The sequence below is a fragment of the Dreissena polymorpha genome, chromosome 7 (genome assembly GCF_020536995.1).
Source record: "Dreissena polymorpha isolate Duluth1 chromosome 7, UMN_Dpol_1.0, whole genome shotgun sequence".
NCBI lineage: Eukaryota > Metazoa > Mollusca > Bivalvia > Myida > Dreissenidae > Dreissena > Dreissena polymorpha.
The window spans coordinates 84,268,672-84,295,196 of NC_068361.1; the positions used below are offsets into that span (position 1 = coordinate 84,268,672).

The window sequence follows — 26,525 nt, forward strand, 5'->3', positions numbered from 1 at the left end:
GTCCAAGACGGGGTATCAACTTCTTTGCCGACATTCACACGTTATTGTAATCAAAACATCGTGACAATAAACAAGCACGTCTGCCTAACCGTGAACAGCAAACGTGTTAAAATTGTCGTCTGCTACAATTCATCAACACACATCTACTGTGAGCCTGCGCCAATTGTATTGGATAGGAGGCGGAGCGTTATTTTAATCGACAGCTTTAATACGAGCCTGCGCCAATTGTATTGGATAGGAGGCGGAGCGTTATTTTAACCGACAGCTTAAATATGTCACGGGTTGCTATTTTCGGCGAATGGCCAATTTTCAGGAAGTACAGTGGACGTCATGGGGTTTTGTAATCGGCGTATGGAAACAATTATCGGGCGTAATATGCGGCCGTACGCCGCTTAGTGCAAGCCCTGTAAATTAATTTTTATTAACTTAAAACTGTTTTGCATTAAATTGAAATCAAATCAATATTGTACAGATGCAACTGGTGTTTTTTAAATTTAATTACGCGTAAAAATAAATGTTTTGATATAACTGAATTATGCATGAAATGCACAATTTTCACGTGAATAACATCGAGGTTTTCATCAAGTCTCCTAAGTAACTGTGCACGATTGTATCAAGACCGATTAGTGTTACAAAGCCACTGAAATTATCGATTGATATTGACACATGGTTATTCACGCATGACGTATTCACAACCGCGCGAATCTTCGCTGATAATAGTCGGCTTAGAAGCTTGGTTAAGAGGCAAATAAGATGTTATCAATAAGGTCGCGCACGGCGGAAAACAGGGCGGTGGCCTTTGAAAAGGGCAGCGTGGCGCTGATTTGCTTTGAAAGGGGCAGCGAGGCGCTTCAAAAAAGCGGCGTGGCGCCGCGCCACGCTAAAACGGCCTGGATAAATCACTACACTTTACGCACATGCATTTAACCCCCTTTTCACAGAGCGCAGCTCATATGCATTCTAAAAACAAATTGTCCCACATATAATTGTACTTGAATTAAATTCAGAAAAGTATCTTTGAACGGTCAATTCCTCATGGATACTTGAGACTTGAATGTGCCTTAGGTTTCAGTTTCTTTCCACTTAAGTTTCATCAGGAGCACAGGTTTGCATATTTAGAATCAACATCATGACTGACAATCTCCTTGTTAATCATTACATTTCCTCATGGATATTTGTTTCTGATTTGGAAAAGTTTTACTTTCAATGTGAGAGAAATGGTCTGAAAATTTGATTTGAAATGGTAATGTTTTCTCTTACCAACTTAATATTGAGGAAAAACTCTGCAGTTAACAACCTGTTGTTTGGGAAGTTAAAAAAATATATTTGTTTAATACCCAATAAAATACCAATTGCCACATATAAATTTATTTGATCTTGTGGCACAAGACAATGGACCATTTGTCTTGCTTTTAGAGTTCCTCCCCTCCCCTGTAAGTTGCTTTACAAAACCTTTATATGTGTATTATTTCTCTTTGTTTGCACAATATGTAAACTGAATAGAGACAGTACATTACCATTTTTGGAGAAAATAGAATAATATAAGATAAACAACAGTGAAATGTTTTATCATAAGAAAATCAACAGTTTACTTGATAAAGCATCATACTGGTATTTACCATTAAGTACTGTGCACTTGAGAATAATTAGTTCTTTCCGATGTCTGATGACAATGACCCAGTTTCAAGCCCTATGTTTATTTCTTGTGTGTAGTGAAAGCTATACTAATTAGCCAAGTCTATAAATTTCTAAATTAGAATGCTAATTAGTTTATCATTTCAATGCTAGCCTTTAATTTTATGTGTAGTAACAATTCTTTTCTTATGTATTGATCATAGGTCATAATTACATTCTGATGTATCAATCTAGTTGTATGTGCCAATCTCAACAGTTTAAGTTACACTTAATTAGAGTTCAAATGTAGAATAAGGAACAGCATCTAGGTAAAATGGTCAAGGTCACACTTACAGGTCATTAGAAGTCATATATCAGCGATTTTATTTTGCCCAATTGAGAAAAGTACCTGTAGTCCAGCCCCATTGGGAAAATTGTGCGCGACAAACTCTGAAATTGGGAAAATTTGCGTCGTGAAGTCTTCATATTGGGAAATTAGTGGATTTGATTTTTTGCTCCCAAATACTTTAAAATTAATAACTAAATGTTGTCATGTCGTCAATATTATATTTACTTAGGTTCAAGCCATAGAGCTGCATAGGGAAACTAACTAAATGTTGCATTTTATTTTAAAAAATATTTTTTTAGAAACATTCAATTGGGATTTTTTTGGCAGCAATTAGGAAATTTGTAGTTTTTTCCTAATTGGGAAAACTCGCTGTATATGGGCATCAGCCACAGCCCATTCAATTTGTGCTCTTATCACACATAACTTAAATTACTGATGCCCTTTTTTATGCCCCCGGATCGAAAGATCGGGGGTATATTGTTTTTGGCCTGTCTCAGTCATTCATTCATTCATTCATTCATTCATTGTATGTGTGTGTGTGTGTGTCCCAAAACTTTAACCTTGGTTTAAGTTTGATAACTTATGCATTATTGAAGCAACTTCATATTTGGCATGCATGTGTATCTCACGGAGCTGCACATTTTGAGTGGTGAAAAGTCAAGGTCAAGGTCATCCTTCAAGGTAAAAGTCAGATATGATTGTATTTTTATTTCCTAAAACTTAAACCTTCGTTAAAGTTTGGTCTTAACTTTTTTAATATTGAAGATAGCAACTTGATATTTGGCATGCGTGTGTATCTCGTGGAGCTGCACATTTTGAGTGGTGAAAGGTCAAGGTCAATCCTTCAAGGTCAAAGGTCAAATATATGGCTTCAAAGCGGCGTCAAAACTTTAACCTTGGTCATAACTTTTGCAATATTGAAGATAGCAACTTTATATTTGGCATGCATGTGTATCTCATGGAGCTGCACATTTTGAGTGGTGAAAGGTCAAGGTCATCCATCAAGGTCAAAGGTCAAATATATGGCTTCAAAGCGGCGCAATAGGGGGCATTTTGTTTCTGACAAACACATCTCTTGTTTAAAGATTAAAGTAGGTTTGTGCAAACAACAACATGAGATGGTGTTTTTTTTGTGTAATCATAATTAAACTTCATGAAAATTGGAAGTCAAGTTTGGTTTGGGGCATAATTACTTTTATGGTACACTAGTTTTGATGCTTGTTGGGCAAAAGAATCAAGGAATTCTTGTAGGATAAATATAGGCATGAACAAATTTAATGGTGTTTCACTAACTGTGGTATACATCTAGAAGTAGTGTGTCCCTTTAAATAATTAAGCTTTTTAAGAAGACAGCTGAGAAGTTTCAATGTTATCATGTGAGTTGCTGTGTGTCTAGTGCATGCATTCAGCAATTATGTTTGCACCATATTTGGAGTGTCTGATGATGTGGCAAAGTCTGGGAAACAAACAGAATAACAGAGTCAATGTGAATAAAACTGGAATTGTTTAACTTGGAAAAGAAAAGAATGTGTTTTATACAACGTGTTAAGTAAACATTAGATGTAAGCGTTTATGGTATTTCTTAAAATTCTATTTGTATTTATTTTCATGATGGCAAAAAGTGTTATATGGCTGTTTTTAGACTATATTTTTATCTTACACAATTACATTTTATATATTAACATAAATGTTCTGTTATGCTACCACATAGATTGAGCTCCATACCTTTAAGTATTTGTGTTAAATACAAATTTAAAACAAATGAAGAAAATTGACAAATTGTATATTTCTTTGATTTTTTATACATTCTTAAAACTATTGTATAATATTACATTTTACAATAAAATCAAGTGCTACTCTTAGTTTGATAGGCTAAAATATCTGATTGTCAACTATTTATGTTTGATTAAATTTATATATGAATAATATTGTTTACACATGGATTATATAAAGATATCAAGTAGGATGATCTCCAAAAGTAGGAGGGGAATTTCAATTTAATTTTTTTTTAATCTTAAAAAAGAAGCCTTGTTTTGTTCAATGTTTTTTTGGCTAAGATGTGTTCAACAACAATTTAGGTGTAATCTATGTATTATTGACGTCATGGAAAGGTTTTAAGATAAACTGAACAATACAGTCATGAAGTCATCTGCCTGACTACCGTTATTCCCTCCATCTGTATATCTTATCTGCGGTGAAGAATATTGTCTTCCTGAAAAAGATAGTTCCCCTACATGGAAATAAACAGGAAGAAGCATCTAATGAAATATTTGTATGTGGGCCTTGCTCTGTGAAAAGGGTGTTTAATGCATGTGCGTAAAGTTTCATCCCAGGATAGCCTGTGCAGTTTGCATAGCCTTTGCAGTTTGCACAGGCTAATCAGGGACAACACTTACAGCTTTTATGGTGTTTTCTGTTTAGCAGAAAGTGTCATCCCTGATTAGCCTGTGCTGACTGCACAGGCTAATCTGGGACAACACTTTACGCTCATGCATTAAACCCCCTTTTCACAGAGCACGGCTCATATGTTTGATTTGATATTCTAGCTATTGTGTTCATTACTATCTAGGGACAAAAATGCAGCTCTTGAAAAAGTATTTTATTAGTTTTAGGACTGAGCATAATACAAAGTGATTGCGTATAACAAGGAACTTTGATGAAAACAACAGATTTGTCTTTTATATATTTTGAATTCTAAATCTAGAAAACTACTCTGGACTGACAAATTTGTGAACAAACCACATTTGGTGTCTACAAGGAAGAGAAATTTGTTCAATATAAGTGAAAGTAAGACTATATTGATTGAGCACAAGAATGTTTTTGAAATTTGAGTTTAATGTCAAATGCATACATAATTTTTACTATAGAATGTGGGATTGGACAACTGCAGATGTACATGTAACTGATACAATGAAGACAATTATGTATTTGAAAGAGGAGATTGTGCATTGAGTCCGATTATTGTAAACTATTTCATGTTTTGTTTACATATGTGACCTAGTTATGAAGGAACAATTGTGAGAAAAAGTATGGTTATATGCACATACATTCAGGCCACTGTAACTTTGCTTGTAAGCTGCCACAAATTATTGTGATGGATAAAATTCGTTATCGTTCAATAAAGAAAAGGTAAGATTTTAGAATAAAAAATCAAATGCAGTATTTCTGTATAGAAGTAATAAGTTTGATTAAGAAGTCCAAAGCTTCTGTCTATTTCTTGTTTTATTAAGTTATTATGACCAGTAGGGTTGGATCTATCTTCATCTTTATATCAACTCGCTTCTTTTCGACAATCATTTATTCGTTATTTTATTTCCTTTCATAACACTCTATGTCTTCAATATTCGTAATGAAACTCTTTGTATGTCTGTTAATCTGTTGTCTGTATGTCTGAACGAGTGTCCTCATGTCTGTCCAAAAATTCCTGTCTCAGACTTAACCTTTCACCACTTGGATACCTATTTTGACACATTTGTAGTCCATTAAAAAGTTAAATTCATTTAAATATCTTTCTTACTAAATTCAAGTTATAAGGGCCATATTTCCAACACTTTTTTTATGAGCAGCAAACAGCATAAAACCTGAACAGACTGTGAGTTACTCGCAGGCTGTTCTGGTTTTATGCTCAACTTGCAAAATCCATTTTCAATTTTGCTTCTTAATGCTAAGTTTACATCTGGCAACGATTTCCCCGATTAGCCAAAGGCTAAAAAATCGGGGAGCTCTACGATTAAATGGTATACTCCACGTTGTGTTACGCTTCCTTACGAAATCAGCACGTTTTGTTGCTACGATCGAGCCCACGATTTGCATCACGTTCTGTTACACTTTGTTGCGATCAACACAATTGGCTTTCACACTCCACCACGTTCCGTTACGTCCTGTTAAGATCTCCCACGACAAAGCCGCTTTGTTGCGATCTCCTGAGATTTGACCAACGATTTGAGATAAGAAAATGAATCGGGGCAATCATGGTGAAATGTAAGTTTGATTTAAAATCTGTCCTGATGCCCACAATGTCCCCGATTTAACCACGTTCCGTTACGCTCCCCCACGATCACCCGATTCGACTCCACGCTCTGTTACGTTCGCCACGATGCTCTGGAATCGGGGACATTGTGGTAATCGTGGCCAGATGTAAACCTAGCATAAAGAAGAAAGGGTTTAACTTCGTAAAATATTGATGGATTTAAAAAATCTCAGGAAAACATTTGGTATGTGCAACGCCTGTCTCAATACCTCTAAGGTCAAGGTCACATTTAGAGATTAAAGGTCAAATTTGGCCATAACCAGCTTGAAATCCCTGTCTGAGCCCTTACTTTTGCCTTTTTTTGACAGATTTTAATAACTTTGCACAAATGTAAACCTGATCATCAGGCATTGTGTCACATGTAACATTTGTCTCCCTACCTCAATGCTTAAGGTCATACTTAGAGGTCAAAGGTCAAATTAATTTAAATAGGAAGAAAATAGGAAGAAAGACTGCATTTACTGACTATAAATCTGACTCATTTAGATATTGTGAATAGCACATTAAAGCCCAGCAATATAATCTTTAGTTTTAAATATCTCTTAAAATGCATTTTTTAACACAAGCTATTGTTCGCATTTATGATAATGTGTTTCAAATATAGAGAATCAAATAATCTTTCAGTATAATTTGCATGTAAGATCACACAGTCTCTTTTAATAGTCCGAGAAGAAAGGGCAATAGCTTGAGATATGGCAGACAGTTGGGTCTTTGGTGGCCAAACAGGTTGTTCTTGGTCAATAACTTATGTTTTCATAGACCAATCTTGACTAAGCTTTGAATTTAGCAACCTTGCATGGAAACCAAAATTGGGGTTGCATTTTTGTCAAGGTTAATGCCCTTATTAAAGCAGATGTAGCTATTGAATGGCCAAAGTAATAATTTTATGACCATTATCACCACAGTTATGTGGCTGGACTGGGCATTGAACCCATAATCTTTGGATTTTCACCCCAGCACTCTACCAACGGAGCAAGCATGCATTTAATGTGAATTTATTTATCAAACTCATTTTTTTTAACAAAACAGTATAACTGCTGACTGTATTACTCTAATGTATTACCAGGATATATAGCAAGTTTACTCCTGGTTGACTTCAATTAGTATATGGGAAAGGAAGAATCATGTAGCTATAACCATGGTAAAGTCATTACCTATGTCATAGAAATTCACTTGTTTTTGTTTTTTTAGCAAAACATTATGCTCAATGTATTGTACTTGGAACATGGAAAATAATGTGTAAATAACGTCTAAAAACACTTATGGACATTGTTTGCTTTGTTTGTAAACATACTTGTGAATATTAAGAGCTGTTGAATATTTATATTTATATAATGTACTGTAATGTCATAGTGCACATTGTATTTACTCTTCATTAACCCTTTTCCCCATAAGAAGCAAAATGAAAATGGCTTTTGCGACCATCATAAAACCAGAACAGCCTGCGAGTAACATGCAGTCTGTTCAGGTTTTATGCTGTTTGCTGCTCATCAGTGACTAAATGAAGCCTTTAAAACTTGAATTTAGTAAGAAGGGCATTGTATTAAATGTAACTTTATCTAAGTGGTAAAGGGTTAACTTATACTGATCATGACATGAAGAATAGATAAGTTCATGATTGAAGAACAAAAAATAAACCAATTTAATACTGGTAGATCAATTGTCAGAAAAATTCTGTGTTTGATTATACCGCAAACACAATTCATGTGAGGGTAATACAGGAATCACTTTGCTTGTTGTTTGTTTGGTCTTTTGTACATCACGTGAATGTGTACTTTGTGTTGTGAACTTCTCTCTCAGTTTACAACCTATCAAAATGAAACTTCACAGATATGTTGTCTACACGATGTAAAGGTGCAATATACATTTTTGTGAATGGTGCAATATTCTAAATGCAAAGTAAAGTGCCCTTGAACTAAAGCATATTTTTGATACTTAAATCATTGCACAAGACTGTACTGTCAAGAACTTGTCTCTCTATGGTCTCTGCATAAACATCAAAGTTCATAGATATGAAATTTATATGTTGTTTTTTATAACTGTGTAGAAGTGCAAGTGCAAAGACCTTATTTTCGTGTATTTATCAAAATCCTTAGCAGAATCATTTACCCTTGTTTTTTTTTCAAATATTGGATACTAACATAATTGTTCCTGCAAACTTTGTTTCACAAACAGTTTTCTGTGTATCAAACAAAACTTTATAGGAGTTTTGTTGATACTATGCAGAAGTGCCAGACATTTTTTTTATGCCCCCCTTTGAAGAAAAGGGGGTATATTGTTTTGCACATGTCGGTTCATATGTCCGTCCACCAGATGGTTTCCGGATGATAACTCAAGAACGCTTAGGCCTAGGATCATGAAACTTCATATGTACATTGATCATGACTCGCAGATGACCCCTATAGATTTTGAGGTCACTAAGTCAAAGGTCAAGGTCACGGTGACCCGAAATAGTAAAATGGTTTCTGGATGATAACTCAAGAACGCTTATGCCTAGGATCATGAAACTTCATAGGTACATTGATCATGACTCGCAGATGACCCCTATTGATTTTCAGGTCACTAGGTCAAAGGTCAAGGTCACAGTAACATGAAATAGTAAAATGGTTTCCGGATGATAACTCAAGAACGCTTATGGCTAGGATCATGAAACTTCATAGGTACATTGATCATGACTCGCAGATGACCCCTATTGATTTTCAGATCACTAGGTCAAAGGTCAAGGTCATGGTGACCCGAAAAAGAAAGATGGTTTCCGGATGATAACTCAAGAACGCTTATGCCTAGGATCATGAAACTTCATAGGTACATTAATCATGACTGGCAGATGACCCCTATTGATTTTCAGGTCACTAGGTCAAAGGTCAAGGTCATTTGAAAAAAAGTTATGAGCTATTGTCATCACCTTGGCGTCGGCGTCTGGGTTAGTTTTGTGTTTAGGTCCACTTTTCTCATAAAGTATCAAAGCTATTGCATTCAAACTTGGTACACTTACTTACTATCATGAGGGGACTGGGCAGGCAAAGTTAGATAACTCTGGCGTGCATTTTGACAGAATTATGTGCCCTTTTTATACTTAGAAAATTGAAAATTTGGTTAAGAAAAAAGTATACTTTTTGCGATTGGGAATATACCGGTAGCCGAATTTCGGATTTCGGCTATAAAATCTGGCAAAAAAACTAACATGCCTAGTATCATGAAACTTCATAGGTACATTGATCATGACTGGCAGATGACCCCTATTGATTTTCAGGTCACTAGGTCAAAGGTCAAGGTCACAGTGACTTGAAACAGTAGAATGGTTTCCGGGTTATAACTCAAGAATACTTAGGCCTAGCATCATGAAACTTCATAGGTACATTTATCATGACTTGCAGATGACCCCTATGGATTTTCAGGTCACTAGGTCAAAGGTCAAGGTCACAGTGACAAAAAATGTATTCACACAATGGCTGCCACTACAACTGATAGCCCATATGGGGGGCATGCATGTTTTACAAACAGCCCTTGTTGTGTATTTCTTACAATTAGTTGCAGAGTTATGGGCCTTGTAACTTATTGGCAATTGATTTAATAAATCAACAAGGAAGTTGTTTATGTTTGTGCCTGAGCATCGTGATGTGGCAAATGACATAATTTTTAGATGAATATTACAAATACTCAAGTACCTCCTTGAAATGAACCATTTTGGCAGGGGTTTATGACATTCCACCAAGGTTTAAGGCTCAATAACATTGTAAAGCCAATCCTCTATGGAGCAGAGACCTGGAGAACCACTGTCACCACCATAAAGAAAATGCAGGTCTTCATCAAGACCTGCCTCAGGAAGATCCTCAAAATCCGTTGGCCAGACAAGATCCTCAATGAAGAATTATGGAGAAGAACAAAGCATGAGCCTGTTTGAGAAAAAAATTCCTTCAGAGCCGTTTGGGATTGATAGGCCACACCCAAGCATGCATCCAATGCAACAAGACCATCTCTCACCAGGAACCCCCAAGGGAAAAGGAAGAGAAGGGGCTTAAAAAACACTTGGTGCCGCAACTGGATGCAGATTCTAAGCAGATGGGCAAGACTTGAGGGCAACTGGAGAGACTCGCCCAGAACCAAGATACTTGGAAGAATCAGGTTCGAGGCTAGTGTCCCAGACAGGACTACATATGAGATGAGATATGCCATCTTCAGTGAAAAACCAACAACAATTTCATTTTTAGCCGGATTTTTTTCGAAAAAATCTCGGCTTATAGATTGATGTTGTCGGGCGGGCGGGGGGGGCGGGCGGGCGGGCGGGGTGGCGGCGTGCTCGAAAATGTTAAAGTTCTTATTTCATGGTATAACTTTGGTATGCTTGGACCTAGAGTCTTCAAACTTGACATGAAGGTTGGCCAGGATTAACAGATGACCACTGGTCATTTCAAGGTCATTCATTTGAAGGTCAAGGTCACTGTGACCTTCAATATAAAAAATGTTAAAGTTGTTATAACTTTGGTATGCTTGGACCTAGAGTCTTGAAACTTGACATGAAGGTTGGCCATAACTAGTTAGTAACCACTGGTCATTTCAAGGTCATTCATTTGAAGGTCAAGGTCACTGTGACCTTGAATGTAAAAATGTTAAAGTTCTTATTTCATGGTATAACTTTGGTATGCTTGGACCTAGAGTCTTCAAACTTGACATGAAGGTTGGCCAGGATTAACAGATGACCACTGGTCATTTCAAGGTCATTCATTTGAAGGTGAAGGTCACTGTGACCTTCAATATAAAAATGTTAAAGTTGTTATAACTTTGGTATGCTTGGACCTAGAGTCTTGAAACTTGACATGAAGGTTGGCCAGAACTAGTAAGTAACCACTGGACATTTCAAGGTCATTCATTTGAAGGTCAAGGTCACTGTGACCTTGAATGTAAAAATGTTAAAGTTGTTATAACTTTGGTATGCTTGGACCTAGAGTCTTGAAACTTGACATGAAGGTTGGCCAGAACTAGTAAGTAACCACTGGACATTTCAAGGTCATTCATTTGAAGGTCAAGGTCACTGTGACCTTGAATGTAAAAATGTTAAAGTTCTTATTTCATGTTATTACTTTGGTATGCTTGTACCTAGAGTCTTCAAACTTGAAATAAAGATTGGCCAGTACTAGAAGATGACCACTGGTCATTTCAATGTCATTCATTTGAAGGTCAAGGTCACTGTGACCTTAAATGTTAAAATGTTAAAATTGTTATAACTTTGGTATGCTTGGACATAGAGTCTTCAAACTTGACATGAAGGTTTGCAAGCACACTTAGATGACCACTGGTCATTTCAAGGTCATTCATTCTAAGGTCAAGGTCACTGTGACCTTGAATGTAAAAATGTCTGGATTTCTGTGTAGGTATGTGAAAGCAAAACAATAAATAGTATTATTTCATCTAAGTTTATTTTCTTACATTTGATAATGAAATTGATGGAAACTTCAAACAATATGTTACTAATTTGCTAATAAAAAAATTGAGATCAAACTTTCCTAATTGTCAATTCAAGTTCATATTTGTGACCTTAAATGTTATTGTTGTTCATGTATATGCATGCATTCAAAACATAACACAAGGTTTGCTCATGCCTTGAAAAGTACTTACATTTCATTTTGACCTTTGAACAATATTTCAGTAATTTAAGTATTGCATTGACAAAAACACGAAAGGTACTTTCCTGTCATTTAAATCAAAAATCCGGCTTCAATGCGGTCATCTCCGACCGCGGAACTCTTGTGTTTGTTTTTATTATGAATTATTTTAAACTGCTTTTGAACATGCAGTGTTGTGAAACTGATTTGTATTATATGTATCATTATAATATTGAACACACAGTTTGAGGCTGAGAAATTCCTCTTTTTTGTAAAATTGGCATTCTTGCCCGTCTCATTATTGTCTAACAATCAACTTCTTGTATGAAAATCTAAATATATCATAGAAAACTTCTCTTTATAATAGCAGCCAAAGTTTAACATATTTGATAACTGTTGTGAAATGTAAAATATTAATTAATGTCTCTATTGGCTACATGTATAATATGACAGCCTTGTAAATATGTTATTAAAATTGAACTTTTGAATACGTTTCTTTTTAACTATTAAATTAACGGTTAAATTTGATGTCCTACTCCTGTCAAATTCAATTTTAAATACCTCCTCATATTATATCTAGCTTTTATCCATTGGTTAAGGCTTTAACTTAATTTCAAGGAAATCATGTGGATTTATTTGATATTATATCAAATACTGAGCAATATCAAAAGGCCTGAGGTATAGAAAGATGTTTGGGGCAACTGTTTGATTGGTTGAAAATGTATACATGTTTTAATGAGTTAGTTTTAACAGTCTTTGTCATTTTGTGTGACATTCAAAGTTGGTGATTTTGCTATTGCCAGGAATAAATGTTGTGGACTGGAGTAATTTAAGTTAAATACATGCAGTGAAGCCTGAGAAAGTTGCTTGAGTCGTTTAAAAATAAATGCATAATTAAATCAAAATTCTGGAGGCGCGGTGGTTTAAGTGCTAAGTGCTTAGCGGTATAGTGCTGCTTTCGATTTGATTTGCTTCATTTAGTGTATTGAGTCATTTAGTATTGTATTTTTATGGTAAATGATAGTTAATAACAATATTTTGCAGTTTATCTGCTGAAAAAAGGAAAACAACAAATTCTTGCTTTATGACAATGAAGTGAGGACATTATTCCAGTCTTTGGTGTTATGCAATTAATATACTAATGCTAATTGATAACTTAAAATGTGTAATAAATAAAAGATCATTTGACAATTTTGAACAAACTTAAGTAGAATGGATACTTTTGCATATAAAAACAAGAAAAATAATAAATTGAATTTGGTCAGTTAATCATTTGCCTTAAGGCCATTAATTATACAAGATGACGTAAATAATCAGTCACCATTTGCTATGTGCTGTTTGTTTTTTGACAAAACAATTATGGGCTGTTGGCTAATGTTTGTTTACAGGGATAATGCTAAAAATGGGGCTGTAAAATTGACTGTTTTGACATGGTGTCAATTTCTCAAAGTCACAAAATTGTGGTGAACCTTCAGATCTTTGCCTTCATCAATACTGAAACAACAATTGAAAAATAATATTGTATTTAAATGTAATTTTCGTGTACTTTGCATCCAAACATTAACAGATATATATTTATACAATAATGCACAGGTATAGTTTGACAAGTGCCTGAACATGTTTATAAAATGTGATCATTATAAGTGAAAAAGCTGAGCATTGTTTAGTTACGTCTGTTGAACGTTTAAATTTTTATCAACTGCTTTAAATAGACAAACAAGAAAAAATGTTTATGAAAATTTGTATTAAGTGGGTCAGGATAAGGCTTTTTTTTAAGAAACCATAACATGGCAAACTAGAATGATTTCTTTATTTCCATATTTGTTGTTCTTTAAATAAATGTTCTCTTCTACTGCCAATGTTCATTTGCAGTTTCAAAGTTCAAAAGTTCATGTTATTATTGTAACGAGATTGGTGTTGTCCTTAAGAATTATTTTTAAAAATAGGGCTTTTATATAAATGCTTACATTTAAATTTGAAATTACATACTGATTTACAATATTTGTTGAGAGTTTGAAGAGCTAAAAGAAGCTTTGCATGTTTATATCATTTAACATCAAATAAATACAGGGCTTTTTTCCATATTTGTGAAGCTGCCTTAATTTGCTCCCTCGTTTTGTGATAAAATTATTTTTAGACTGTTCAAAATTGTGAAAAAATTAGAACAGAACAGAACAGACATTTTATTTAGACTTATACATAAGTACATCGTCTTAATATATACAGTATAAAAGTAAACATGTCATGTTTTCATTATATTTAAGTTCAAAACAAATGAAAAAAAACAACACACAAAATAAAATAAATACAAATGAAGAAAATGAATCAGTCACACACTTAATAAAATTGTCAAAATTTGAGTCGCTAACTTCTCAAATTTGTGAAAAACAGCCATTCTCTAAAAAGGAAAAGCCCTGGTAAAATAAAATTAGGATTGTTAAACTTACATTATTACACTAAAATGTCCTTATATGGTTGGTAAACTTACATTATCACGCTATAATGCATTGATAAGTTTGGTGAAATTTCATTTTTTAACCAAATCACATTGATAAGTAAGGTAACATTGTAACATCATATAAGTGCATGGATCAGTAAGGTAAAATTATAACATTATTATACAACAATATGATAGGTAAATTGCAGATAATACACCAATAAGAAAATTAAAATTGCATCATTACATTATATATATATATATAAATATAGTTGCTTTCGGTAATAATCTGCATGTAAATGTTGATGTTACTTTTATCTGAAAATGTATTTACGAGTTCATGATTGTTTTATTGAGACTTATCGATTGATAACATGAACTGTATTTAAATTGGATATATTTTTACTTAATAATTGTTTGCTCAAGAAATAATTTATCACTTCATTTATTTTCATCTATATATAACAAGTATACTCATTCATAAGGGTGTCAATTGCATATAAATTGGAGCATATACTTTTTACCAATAAAAAAATGTAAATTGTTCCTGAGGTTACAAATGATCAGTTGTCACGAATATGCAGTTGAATGACAGCCAAACAATGAAAGCATTCATTGTGATAATGAAATAGTCAGCTGAATTGTATTTTTACTGTTTTGAAGTACCTTTGACATTAGGAAAGTATTCAATGAACTGTACTGGTGGTTGTACATGGTTTGGAGGAATATTTTGCACGTGTGGTGATTTAAATGAATTTAAGGATTGTTTAACTGCAGTGTTCATCTAATTTGATGAACTAAAATATCATAATTTGTTGCAAGCGAAAACAAACACATTTAAAGAAGTCAAAACAATTGAGAACATGTTGAAACTAATAATAGCAACTGAAATGTTAACTAAATGCAAGTCAATTAAAGTTTTGGCTTAATTGTTAATTTTGTGACACATAACAGTGCATTTATAATTGATTTTTTATTGTGCAGAGTTATTTAATTTTTATAAGTAACTTAATATGATTTACACTTAAGTGGGTTGAACCTTGTTTTATATATAAGATTAGATTTATTGCTTACTTGACCAGAAGGAACTTTCTAACCTCATAATGCAATGGCAGTATGCCAGGCATTTATTTAATAATTCATGAACGAAATATTATTGCAGGTTTGGCATTTGTAAATTCCATTTAAAGCTTTCAGTCAGGGAGCGTTGACAGTTCATGGTTATTATTCTCCTATGTAGACCAGCTAATGAATGAATTTTGTTGTCTATAAAGGGCTTAAATAGTTATGAATATTTAAAAACTCAAATGAGTGGATGAATAATTATGTTGGATTAAGAGTTTTATTTTATTGTTAGGTATGTTAACTTCTGAGTCGTTATATTTTTCTTTATTTATATTAAGCAGGCATGCTAACAAACTAAATTCGTTTTATATCGAAGGGAACATGGATATCGAAGAAAAACAATGACTGAATGTGAAAGAAACTGAGTGAAAACATAAGTATCAGAGTGTTATTAAACTTAAATTGAAGTCACGAATTCAAGCACATTGTCAAGATTGATTGTCCGTGGTTGGACTCTGGATTTTATATGTGAAGGTTTTAAATGAACGATTACTTAATTAACTGATAAAGACAAATGTTTGCAGTGACAAACACCTTGGATGCATTTGCGATTATGATGCTTTTATTGAAGGAATTCAACTGCACGTAATTGAGACTTATATCTGGAAGTAATGTATAAAGACTGTGACAGGCTATGATACTATTGTTTCAATCGTTGTGTTATTTATTTAAAAAAAAAAGAAGTTGGAAAATTCTGAACATCACTAATAGCAGTAAATTATACTACATGTATGTACGAAGCACTGTTTAAGCCATGATACATCTGTTTGGATTGTTGTGTCATTTATAAAAAAGGAGTTTGAGAATAACAGATAACAGTCAATAATACTTAATACTGAGTACAAAGCCCTGTATAAGCGATGATACGTCGGTGGTTGGGATCGTGGGGAAGTGCCGGTGAGGATGACGTGTTCACTGACTCGGGTAGTGACCTTGAAGGCGATGATTATGTTGTCAAGGTCCAGCGAACCCCAGAAATAAATTATTTGCTGAGAAAACGACATCTCGCGGTGCATAGGTAGCTGACTATGGATCCTATAGATCTGAATGTTATAATCAATAAAATGGTTTTCATTTTCATTAAAATTTAATAAAAATTTTTATGGATGAAATGTTTTCTTTGAAATTCATCCAAAAAGTTATTTAGTGCTGTTCACACCCACTTGATGGGTGGGTGCAAAAAGGTTGTAATCAAACAACATTACTTTGCATTAAAAACATTGAATAATGTCTATTGATTTTTTGCAGAAAATGTTAGAAAATGCTCTATACCGCTTTCTTGAGCATTTTGTTGTATAATATTTTGTTAAGATTGTGTTATTTTTCCAGGCAATGCAAAGTTATCACCACCATGCGTGCATAGACTTGCTGTTTTTTCAAATATATGTTGTCGTTTTTCCAGATTGCTTGAAGCTGACAGCCGTTCATGTCTGAAGGGTCAAGGTCTCTCAAGGGCAAGCTCAACAACAGGGGCCGGGGGTCATTCAAGAACGGGGTCAGGGACCAGCCAAGTGTCCTTGACCTCCCAGCCTGAGGATATAAATAGTAAGACGACTAGATGTTATATTGAGCCTTTTTTCTAGGAAGACTGGGCTTAATGCATGTTCGTAAAGTGTTGTCCAGTAATAACCTATGCAGTCAACACAGGCTAATCAGGGACAACACTTTCAGCTTATATGAACTCTTTGCTTTAGGCGGAAAGTGTCGTCCATGATTAGCACTGCACAGGCTAATCTGGGAAGACACTTTATGAATATTCAAATAAACTTTGTTTTCAGAAAAGTTGCTCATTTATCTCGAAGGATTCAAGAAATTAAATACTGTTCCTTTAGCTACCGGTATGTTGGTGGTGTGATGTACAACAAATACGAGGGTCATGGGTTGGATTTTCAGCCCAGCGGCATCACTAGTGTAGGCATTGGTCGTTTTAACGGCCATTGTCATCCTACCTCTTCTTCATCTAGGGCAGTTGTCAGTTATTGGCATTAGTATGTGAACTTGATCTGATAAACATGCTTACCCATCATTTTAACCCTTTCCCACTCAGAACCAACTTAGGGAAAATGTCTATGGGCAAACAGCATTAAACCCAAACAGCATGCGAGTAACTCGCCCTCTGTTCAGGTTTTATGCAGTTTGCTGCTGATCAGTATCTAAGGGTTGTAAATGAAGCCTTTAAAACTTTAATTAAGTGAGATAGGTGTTTAATTAAATTAAACTAAGGGACTTCGTAAGCGTTAAAATACATTTATAAGTGATTGAGGGTTTAAGGTGAGAGTAGGTAAAATGACCACCATCATAATTATGACTTAAAAACAGTTGAAATCAGTGAACAATCCAAATAAAGAAACAAACAGTGATTCTGTAAAATCAGACTTAATAAGAGCTCCAAAACATTCCAAATGCAATTTTCAGATTGACAGCATCACATTTTTTCCTGGACATAACTATATACTGGTAGAACAAAAAATGTCTTTGACAAAACTGTCAGGCTGATAACTAAACAAATATTGAAAAGAGATGTTTACAAACATGTAAAATAAATATATAAGTAAAGCATTTTTGTTAAAAATAAGTGCTTGACTCTTAACTATAATTGCATGGTTCATTCTGATGAGTTAATGATTCACTTAAACTATAAATAATGCCTGATAAATATTGGTAGAAATGATTTATTCAGTGTTACTAACCAAATGGTCTGTTCAAATGATTTCCGTGTTATTTGTGACTCATGACTAAAAAGAAGATTATTAAGTTATTTCCAATAAGTGAACAAAGTGAAATATTCTTGATGTGGCCTTTTGACCCTATTTTAGTGATTGGTTTTACAATATTTGGTGAATTTTGCAACAATTTTGCTTTGTATTCTTTAATAAATAGATTTCTGGAGGATATCTCCAAAACCTAAAGAGGTGTTTATTTGATAGATATGTAGATCTCATTGGTGTGAACAACAGCCATATCTTTCCTATATTTTCAGGTTGATTCCCCTTTGTTAATTTTTTTACTAAAAATTTTTCTGTAGCATTATATATAATCTTGAGAAAGTAAAGAGGGGTCAACTTGAAAATTAATTAGTAAGTGTATTTCATTATGAGAAAGTGTAGCGCCCAAGAACTAAGATTTGCTTCTTTATTTTTTAGTAGTTGCCCTTTGTATGTTTCTTCATTGATTTGTGTGTGGGGACCAACTCTAGAAAGCTATATAAGATATAAATTAATGTTCATGATAACATTGAGTCGCATGAATGTTAACTTCAATAATAATTTAGTAATAATGAGGTATCAAGATGAAAATTAGAAGGTAGGAAGCTTGCATTGTTTGGGACCAGTTCTTAAAACTGGACTACCATTGTTCTCTGACAAAATGGCGTGAGGCCCGGGAGGATATTGAAGGCTTGACAGCGACATTTTTAGTTTGTGTACATAATCCAGTGCATTTTTTTCACAATTTTGGCTTGGGAATGGGTCTGGCGCCTGTGGAATTTAGAAATTTCGCCTCATTTTTACTACAATTCATGTTGCAGATTTTATGCTTACAAAAACTATAAAATTGATAATTAAAGTGATTTCAATATTATATTTTCTAAGGTTCAACTTATAGAGCTGGATTTGGAAATGAATGACATGTTAAGACTTATTTATAAAAAAATATTTTTTTGAAACCTACGATTTGGGATTTTTTAGGTCCCCTTTGGGAAAAAATATATCCTTTTTTTCCGTTGGGAATAGGTCCCCTACCAGACACAAATGTGAACAAAAAAAAACAACATTGTAATCATTAGTAATACCCCTGTTAACAAAGATGAAATGGATTCCAGAGTTTTTTGTCTAGGCCTTATGTGGGTGTATTACTCTTTACCTTGTTGACATTTTAGTTTATATCAAGTTTATTAGTTGATAATTTTAACAAAAACTTATATTAAAGAAATTTTGCGTTCTTTTCAGGTCAGTCACAGAGCAACCTATGGGAAATCTGGGGAAAACTTGTCAATGACTGGGCAAGTGCCAAAAAGAAACCTGCTTTCATTAAGGTGTGTTGAGTTATTTATAAATGAAAGGGTCGCAGTGTTGTATAGAGGATATGTTGTCTGCCTAGCGACTGGGAGGTCGCAGGTTTGATCCCCAATGTGGGAGCATTCCTTAGATCTCCCTCAAACACATCCAAGTACTGGTTCTACCCAGAAAAGGGACTCGAGAGCGCCTTAAACAGCCTTCAGGCTAAAATAAATAGTTTAAAGCTAATTATCCCCCGCCAATGGCGGAGGGATATTGTTTTGGCGTTGTCCGTCCGACCATCCGTCCGTCCGGCACTTTTGTGTCCGGAGCCATATCTTGAAAGTGCTTGTTAAACTAAAGGTCTTCCAGAATATGCAGTGTTTCAAGCAAACATGAATGCTTTTTGACATTATTAATAGCCTTTAGGCCATGAAAAATGCTACTTACCCATTGAAATCTACATGATGATTGATACAATCAAGGACAAATTATTAACCAGGTTTTCCGAAGGAAAAAACTGGTTATTAGATTGGCGAATGCGGGCGGGCTGGCTGGCTGGCGGGCTGGCTGGCTGGCTGGCGGGCTGGCGGAATAAGCTTGTCCGGGCCATAACTATGTCGTTCATTGTCAGATTTTAAAATCATTTGGCACATTTGTTCACCATCATTGGACGGTGTGTCGCGCGAAATAATTACGTCGATATCTCCAAGGTCAAGGTCACACTTTGAGTTCAAAGGTCAAAAATGGCCATAAATGAGCTTGTCCGAGCCATAACTATGTCGTTCATCGTCAGATTTTAAAATCATTTGGCACATTTGTTCACCATCATTGGACGGTGTGTCGCGCGAAATAATTACGTCGATATCTCCAAGGTCAAGGTCACACTTTGAGTTCAAAGGTCAAAAATGGCCATAAATGAGCTTGTCCTGGCCATAACTATGTCATTCATTGTGAGATTTTAAAATCATTTGGCACATTTGTTCACCATCATGGGACGGTGTGTCCCACGAAAGAATCACGTCAATATCTCCAATGTCAAGGTCGCCACGACTAAAAATAGATTTAAAAAAAAAAAAAAAACTTACAAAGGGGGTTAATTTTTTTTGGTCATTTCAAAAGTTCAGTTTGAGTTTTCTCCCTTTATCAGATTTTTTTTTCACAATGAAAACCTGGTTTTGTGACAATTTTGTCCCTTGTATAATTGCATGATTGACTAACAACGCCAGTGGAGTGGATTCTGATTGTATATGCTTTGATAAGGAAAAGTGACTAATTTGTTGTTGGTATATACATGGCACAATTATCTCCCATGTGAATTATAAGTTAATTTTTGCCTATTTTAAACCTTTTACCACTTAGAAACTAGATTAAGTTTAAAGGCTTCATTTCCAATCATTAGATACTGAAAACAGCATAAAACCTGAACAGACTGCAAGTTACTTGCCTTAACTGGGTTTTTGTTTTGAAAAGAAAAAAACATACAAGTTTAAAGTGTCATCCCTGATAACTGTATGCAGACTACACAGACTGGGACAACACGTTTCACACATGCATTAAGTCCAGTTTTCCAAGAACGCGGCTCATATATTGTGGCTTGTCTCAGTTTCTTTTGTCCACAAATCACAACAATCAACTTGCATCAGTTCCAAATCAAAGTTCAACAATCAACTTGCTGCAGTTCCAAAGCAAATCACAATAATCAGCTTGCATTAGTCCCAAATCAAAGCACAATAATCAACTTGCATCAGTTCCCAATTCAAAGCACAACAATCAACTGGTATCAGTTCCCAAATCAAAGCACAACAATCAACTAGTATCAGTTCCCAATTCAAAGCACAACAATCAACTGGTATCAGTTCCCAAATCAAAGCACAACAATCAACTGGTATCAGTTCCCAAATCAAAGCACAATAATCAACTTGCATCAGTTCCCAAATCAAAGCACAATAATCAACTTGCATCAGTTCCCAAATCAAAGCACAATAATCAACTTGCATCAGTTCCCAAATCAAAGCACAATAATCAACTTGCATCAGTTCCCAAATCAAAGCACAATAATCAACTTGCATCAGTTCCCAAATCAAAGCACAATAATCAACTTGCATCAGTTCCCAAATCAAAGCACAATAATCAACTTGCATCAGTTCCCAAATGCCCTCACAGCAACTTTTGCGCATGGGGATCCGGCACCTGTTCTGTTTAATTTGAGTGTTTTGATAAGCCTGAGGCTTTCAATGCAATCAAGCTTGAATAAATAGGTTCTTTTTACAGCAACTTGTGTGCAACGGAATCCCTCATCGAATTTGCAGGCTTATCTGGGACAATTCTTTAAGCACATGCATTAAGTCCCGTTTTCCTAGAGCGTGGCTCATTCAAACTTTTTTACAGCAACTTGTGCGCAAGGGGATCCCGCACCCGTTCCGGGGTCTGGCCTGGCAGCTGCTGCTGGACGTGAACACATCGCCCATGAAGGAGCAGTATGTGGAGTACCTGAAACAGAGGTCCCCCAGCGAGAAGATGATACGCCGAGACATCGCACGCACCTTCCCCGAGCACGACTTCTTCAAGGAGAAGAACGGGCTTGGGCAGGAGAGCTTGTTCCATGTCATGAAGGTATGGCGATCAGTTGTTTGTTTTTGTTTGTAGTTGGGGCTTTTATAGTGACTATTCCCAATGGAAAAAAGTATGCATTTTTCTCAAATGGGACCTGCAAATTCCCAAACGTTAAACAAAAATGGAGATATATTTATTTTGTTATCTTAACCTTGAGTTCATTTCCCATTCAGATCTAAAAGTTGCAACGTAGTAAATATAACATTGAACCCACTTTGATGCTCAATTCGAAATATATATTAGCAAGGAAACTATAATTTTCCAAATTTAGTCAGAATAAAGCGATTGTTCTCAATCCAAAAGGACCAAGCCCTTTTTCCATAATGGTAAAAAAAAACTGGGAGTTCAGATAAAACATTGTTGTAGCTCCCCTGAGCACATTGTAACAGCACATGTGGTAAGCTTCTGTGGTTGCCTTGTGTCAGTAATCTGTCATTTATTTTGCTTGTGAACTCTTCAGAGGCCACACTCTTCACCTAATATCTCAGCTGAAATTGAAACTTTGTCCTGTGGATCTAAAGATATGTTACTACATTAAATTGAAGAAAAACACTTGCAGACACTCTAAAATTCACAATTTTTTACAAAAACAACATGAAAATTAGTAAAGAAATGTGTGTCTCAATGGGTTTGAAAGCGTGTCTGCTACATGATAAAAATCATAGCTGCCAGATGAGTTACAATTTTCCTTATGGCTATAAATAAAAAGCATGTTTGCTTATTTATTATTTCCTACTGGAACTAAATTATTTGTGTTAAAATATCTCTGCATAAATGTTTGCCTAATGTGTGTTGCTTACACTGCAGGCGTACTCGCTACATGACCGTGAGGTTGGATACTGCCAGGGAAGTGGCTTCATTGTGGGTCTGCTCCTGATGCAGGTAGGTTCCCATTTTCAGGATTCCTTGGCCCTTTTGAGTTAAGGGTTAATTTGTCACCATTGTTTGAGTAAATGATTATTTTGCCCCTTTTTAAGACTTCAGGAATCATTTGCCCCTTTTTGTTAGACTTCATGATTTATTTGTCCCCTTTTGTTAGTCTTCAAGATTTTTTGTATTCCTTTTGGTAGACTTCAGAACTATTTTTTCCTTTGTTAGACTTCAGAATTAATTTGTTCCTTTTGTTAGAATTCAGAATTAATGTGTTCCTTTTGTTAGACTTCAGAATGAATTTGTTCTTTTTGTTAGACTTCAGAATTGATTTGTTCTTTTTGTTATACTTCAGGGTTAATTTGCCTTTTTATGCCCCCGGTAGGATGGCATATAGCAGTTGAACTGCTGTTTAATTTCCCCTTTTGTTAGATATCTAGATTTAATTTGTCCCTTTTTGACTTCATGTTGAAATTTGTCCATATGGTTAGTTTCAGAATAAATTAACCTCTTTGATTAGAATTCAGGGTAAATTTGCCCCTTTGATTAGCTTTTAGGATTAATTGGTAGTTTTCAAAATTAATTTACCCAATTGGTTAGACTTAAGGATAAGTTTGCCCCTTTGGTTGGACTTCAGGATTAACTTGCACCTTTGCTTGGACTTCAGACAAAATTATGCAGAGAAATGCATTCAAACATAGTCCATTGTTTAACGTTATTATTGTTGAAGTATGCACATTAACAAATAAATTTATTGTGTGAAATGGATTAAGTCAATGCAGAAATGCATTCTCTAACTACAGTTGATGTAAGTTTAGGTGTGACTGGAAATGTAAAATCCTTTAAAGCGGAAGCATTCTCCATAAAACTCAAGTGATCGCTTTCCTGAGTTTTTTTTTTATGCAACTCTTTAGATATTGAGCTGATTTTTGTTTTGAATGTGAGTCTACCTACATGACTTACAGGTGAAGTGTGAGTTTCCTTCTTGTCCATTGATTTTTGGTGAAGTTATGGGCCTTGGGCTTAGAAATGTTCTCTCTAATAACCATTTTCCGGATGTTTTTACAAAACACTTTAAGATATTTATCTGATTTTTGGTATGTGAGTTTTCCTACATGATCTACAGATAAAGTGTGCGCTTCACTCTGGTCTTTTGATTTTTGGCGAAGTTATGGGTCTGTAGGGGGCATTGTGTATCACAAATGAAGGCGTTGTTAATCTAATCTTAACGAAACTTCGTAAGAATGTTCATCTTGCCAATATCTAGGCCCAGTTGGAATCTGAGTCACAGGCATCAAAAACTTGGTCTAATGTAAGTAAAGCTATTACCAATCTAGAGGCCAAATGTATGAATCAATCTTAATTAAACATGGTCAGAATGTTCATCTTGACAATATCAAAGCAATGTTAGAATATGGGTGAAGTGGGGTCAAAAAAAGGTTATCAGGTAAAGTCTGTGGCACATGGTGTACCTTTAACTGATGTGAACCTTTCAGGACCATGATGGCCATCTTGTTTCTCTCTGGCCTCACATTCTGACATTTCTCCTTGATTCTGACATTTTTCTTTGAGTCTGACATTTCTTGTTGATTCTGACATTTCCTGTTGATTCTGACATTTCTTGTTGATTCTGACATTTCTTGTTGATTCTGACATTTCCTGTTGAGTCTGAAATTTCTTGTAGAGTCTGACATTTCTCATTGAGTATGACATACCTTTTTGCCTAGATGCCAGAGGAAGAGGCGTTTGCGGTGCTAGTCAAGCTGATGCAGGAGTACAGACTGAGAGAGCTGTTCAAGCCAAGTATGGCAGAGCTTGGCATCTGCATGTACAAGCTGGAGTGTCTCATACAGGTCAGTGGAGACTGTACGTTTAAACCCTTTACCACTTAGATACGTATTTTCACGCATTTGTGGTCCCTTAGAAAGTTAAAATTAATTAAAGACCTTTCTTACTAGATTCAAGTTTTAAAGGCTTCATTTTCAACCCTTAAATACGGATGAGCAGCAAACAGCATACAATCTGAACAGACTGCAAGTTACCCACGGGCTGTTCTGGTTTTATGCTGATTGCAAAAGCCATTTTCACTTCGCTTCTTATGTGGGAAAGGGTTAAACTTTAATTTTGCTCAATTCCATCGGCTTATAGAGACACTGGCAAGTCCGTTTCCTTGTACGAACCATTACTGCGTGTCTGTGGTGAGATTCTAAGAACACTCCCAAATGAGGATTGAACCCGTGACCTCTCAGTTGCAAGTGTTTGATTTACTGTAAGTTGTCACGTTTAATCACCCCATATATAGCGTGCACCTTGTGTTTTTAATTCCAAAATGAAGAAAAATAGATCTCAAGCCAAAAATGCCTAGCATATCGGACGGAAAATTGACACCATTTTACTTTTGCGCAATTCCACTTCTGGTCTTCAAATAAATTGCTATAATATACTAGTATGGTCCATTATGCAATCATAATGAACTGGTGAATTTGCCCAACTGTATACCTCATAGAATATCTCCCAGCTCAAATTACAGGTGACTAGCTATTAATCTGTGGGGCTAGTGAGAAGTGTAACAACTTCACTCCAGCGTGTCATAGCCATACCTTGTTTTATATTCCAGGAGCTACTACCAGACCTATACACACACTTCCAGACTCAGTGTTTTCACACCTCCATGTACGCGTCACCATGGTTTCTCACTTTGTTTGCTACTTCTGCGCCACTGTCTGTGGCTTGTAGGATTATGGATCTATTTATTTCTGAGGTGAGTACAGCATAAAACCATTCATAGTGTTGTAGGAAACCTATTTAGTATGGGCTTTTCAGGTATATAGGGAATTTAACCCTTTGCATGCTGGGAAATTTGTCGTCTGCTAAAATGTCGTCTGCTGAATTTCTTATATTAGCATTTTCTTCAAATTTTTTCAAAGAATACTATCAGAATAGCAAACAGTTTGGATCCTGATGAGACGCCACGTTCTGTGGCGTCTCATCTGGATCCAAACTGTTTGCAAAGGCCTTCAAAATTCGGTTCCAGCACTGAAAGAGTTAATTGTGAACGAAAATTTGATCATGAAAAAATAAGATGTTTATTATGACCTGTAGTGAAAATATAAAAAGCAATATGCAATAGTTTTCCATTTACAACATCAATCTTCCAGCGTCATTTACTTCCCTTAGCACATATACATGCATTTAGAATATTCACAAACATATATAATATAAAACAATGACAAAACATATTACTTCAAAATGTGACAGATTATAACTTTTTTCACTCCATGTTGGAAAACAATTCACATCTTTTTATAATACCATGATACACTAAGATGTATAAAGTTTAAGCTTCTTTCACACAAATAAATTAATTAATTTAAGCATGTATGGCTATTCCCTGAATCTGTTAATAATGATCACTTTATCCCGTTATTCAAAAACAGATTACGAGACCAGTATATTACCAACTGGGATGTCAGTGTGACGTCGTGTAGCTCAATGATCCTATATAAGGAACTCAAACCGGTTTTTGAAAGATCATCGTATCTTGATATTGTTGACAAAAAAACAAACATAGGAACATTATTGCAAAATTACGTTTGTCCTCTCACAAATTATCCATAGAAACGGGCAGACACCAGAATATTGACAGAGATCAACGCAAATGTATATTATGTAACCTTAATGACATCGAGGATGAATTTCACTTTGTTCTTAAATGTCCTTATTATAATGATGTTAGGAATGCATTAATTCCGAAATATTATAGAATCCGGCCAAATATGTTCAAGTTTATTAAACTACTAAATAGCTCAAACAAAACTGTATTAAGAAAGCTAGCCATGTATTGTTTAACATGCTTTAAAATTAGAGAAAATGTCATATGTATGTA

At 35.0% G+C, this 26,525-nt stretch overlaps 1 protein-coding gene across 5 annotated transcripts in view; it reads left to right on the forward strand.

Moving 5' to 3' along the window:
- The window catches only part of LOC127837734 (ecotropic viral integration site 5 ortholog-like), a 310,389-nt gene that overhangs the window by 32,833 nt on the left and 251,031 nt on the right, over window positions 1-26,525 (forward strand). For 4 of the 5 annotated variants that reach the window (XR_008029455.1, XR_008029454.1, XR_008029456.1 and 1 more), the window contains exons 5-10: window positions 16,561-16,703; window positions 19,106-19,191; window positions 21,545-21,769; window positions 22,577-22,651; window positions 24,367-24,492; window positions 25,257-25,400. Coding sequence is in view for 1 of the 5 variants with exons in the window: in XM_052365049.1 (XP_052221009.1) it covers window positions 16,561-16,703; window positions 19,106-19,191; window positions 21,545-21,769; window positions 22,577-22,651; window positions 24,367-24,492; window positions 25,257-25,400 (799 nt within the window). In the remaining 4 variants the exon portion in view is untranslated. Of the gene's footprint in view, window positions 1-4,795; window positions 5,093-16,560; window positions 16,704-19,105; window positions 19,192-21,544; window positions 21,770-22,576; window positions 22,652-24,366; window positions 24,493-25,256; window positions 25,401-26,525 lie in introns of those variants that run through there. The other variant, XR_008029457.1, reaches the window with a different exon arrangement.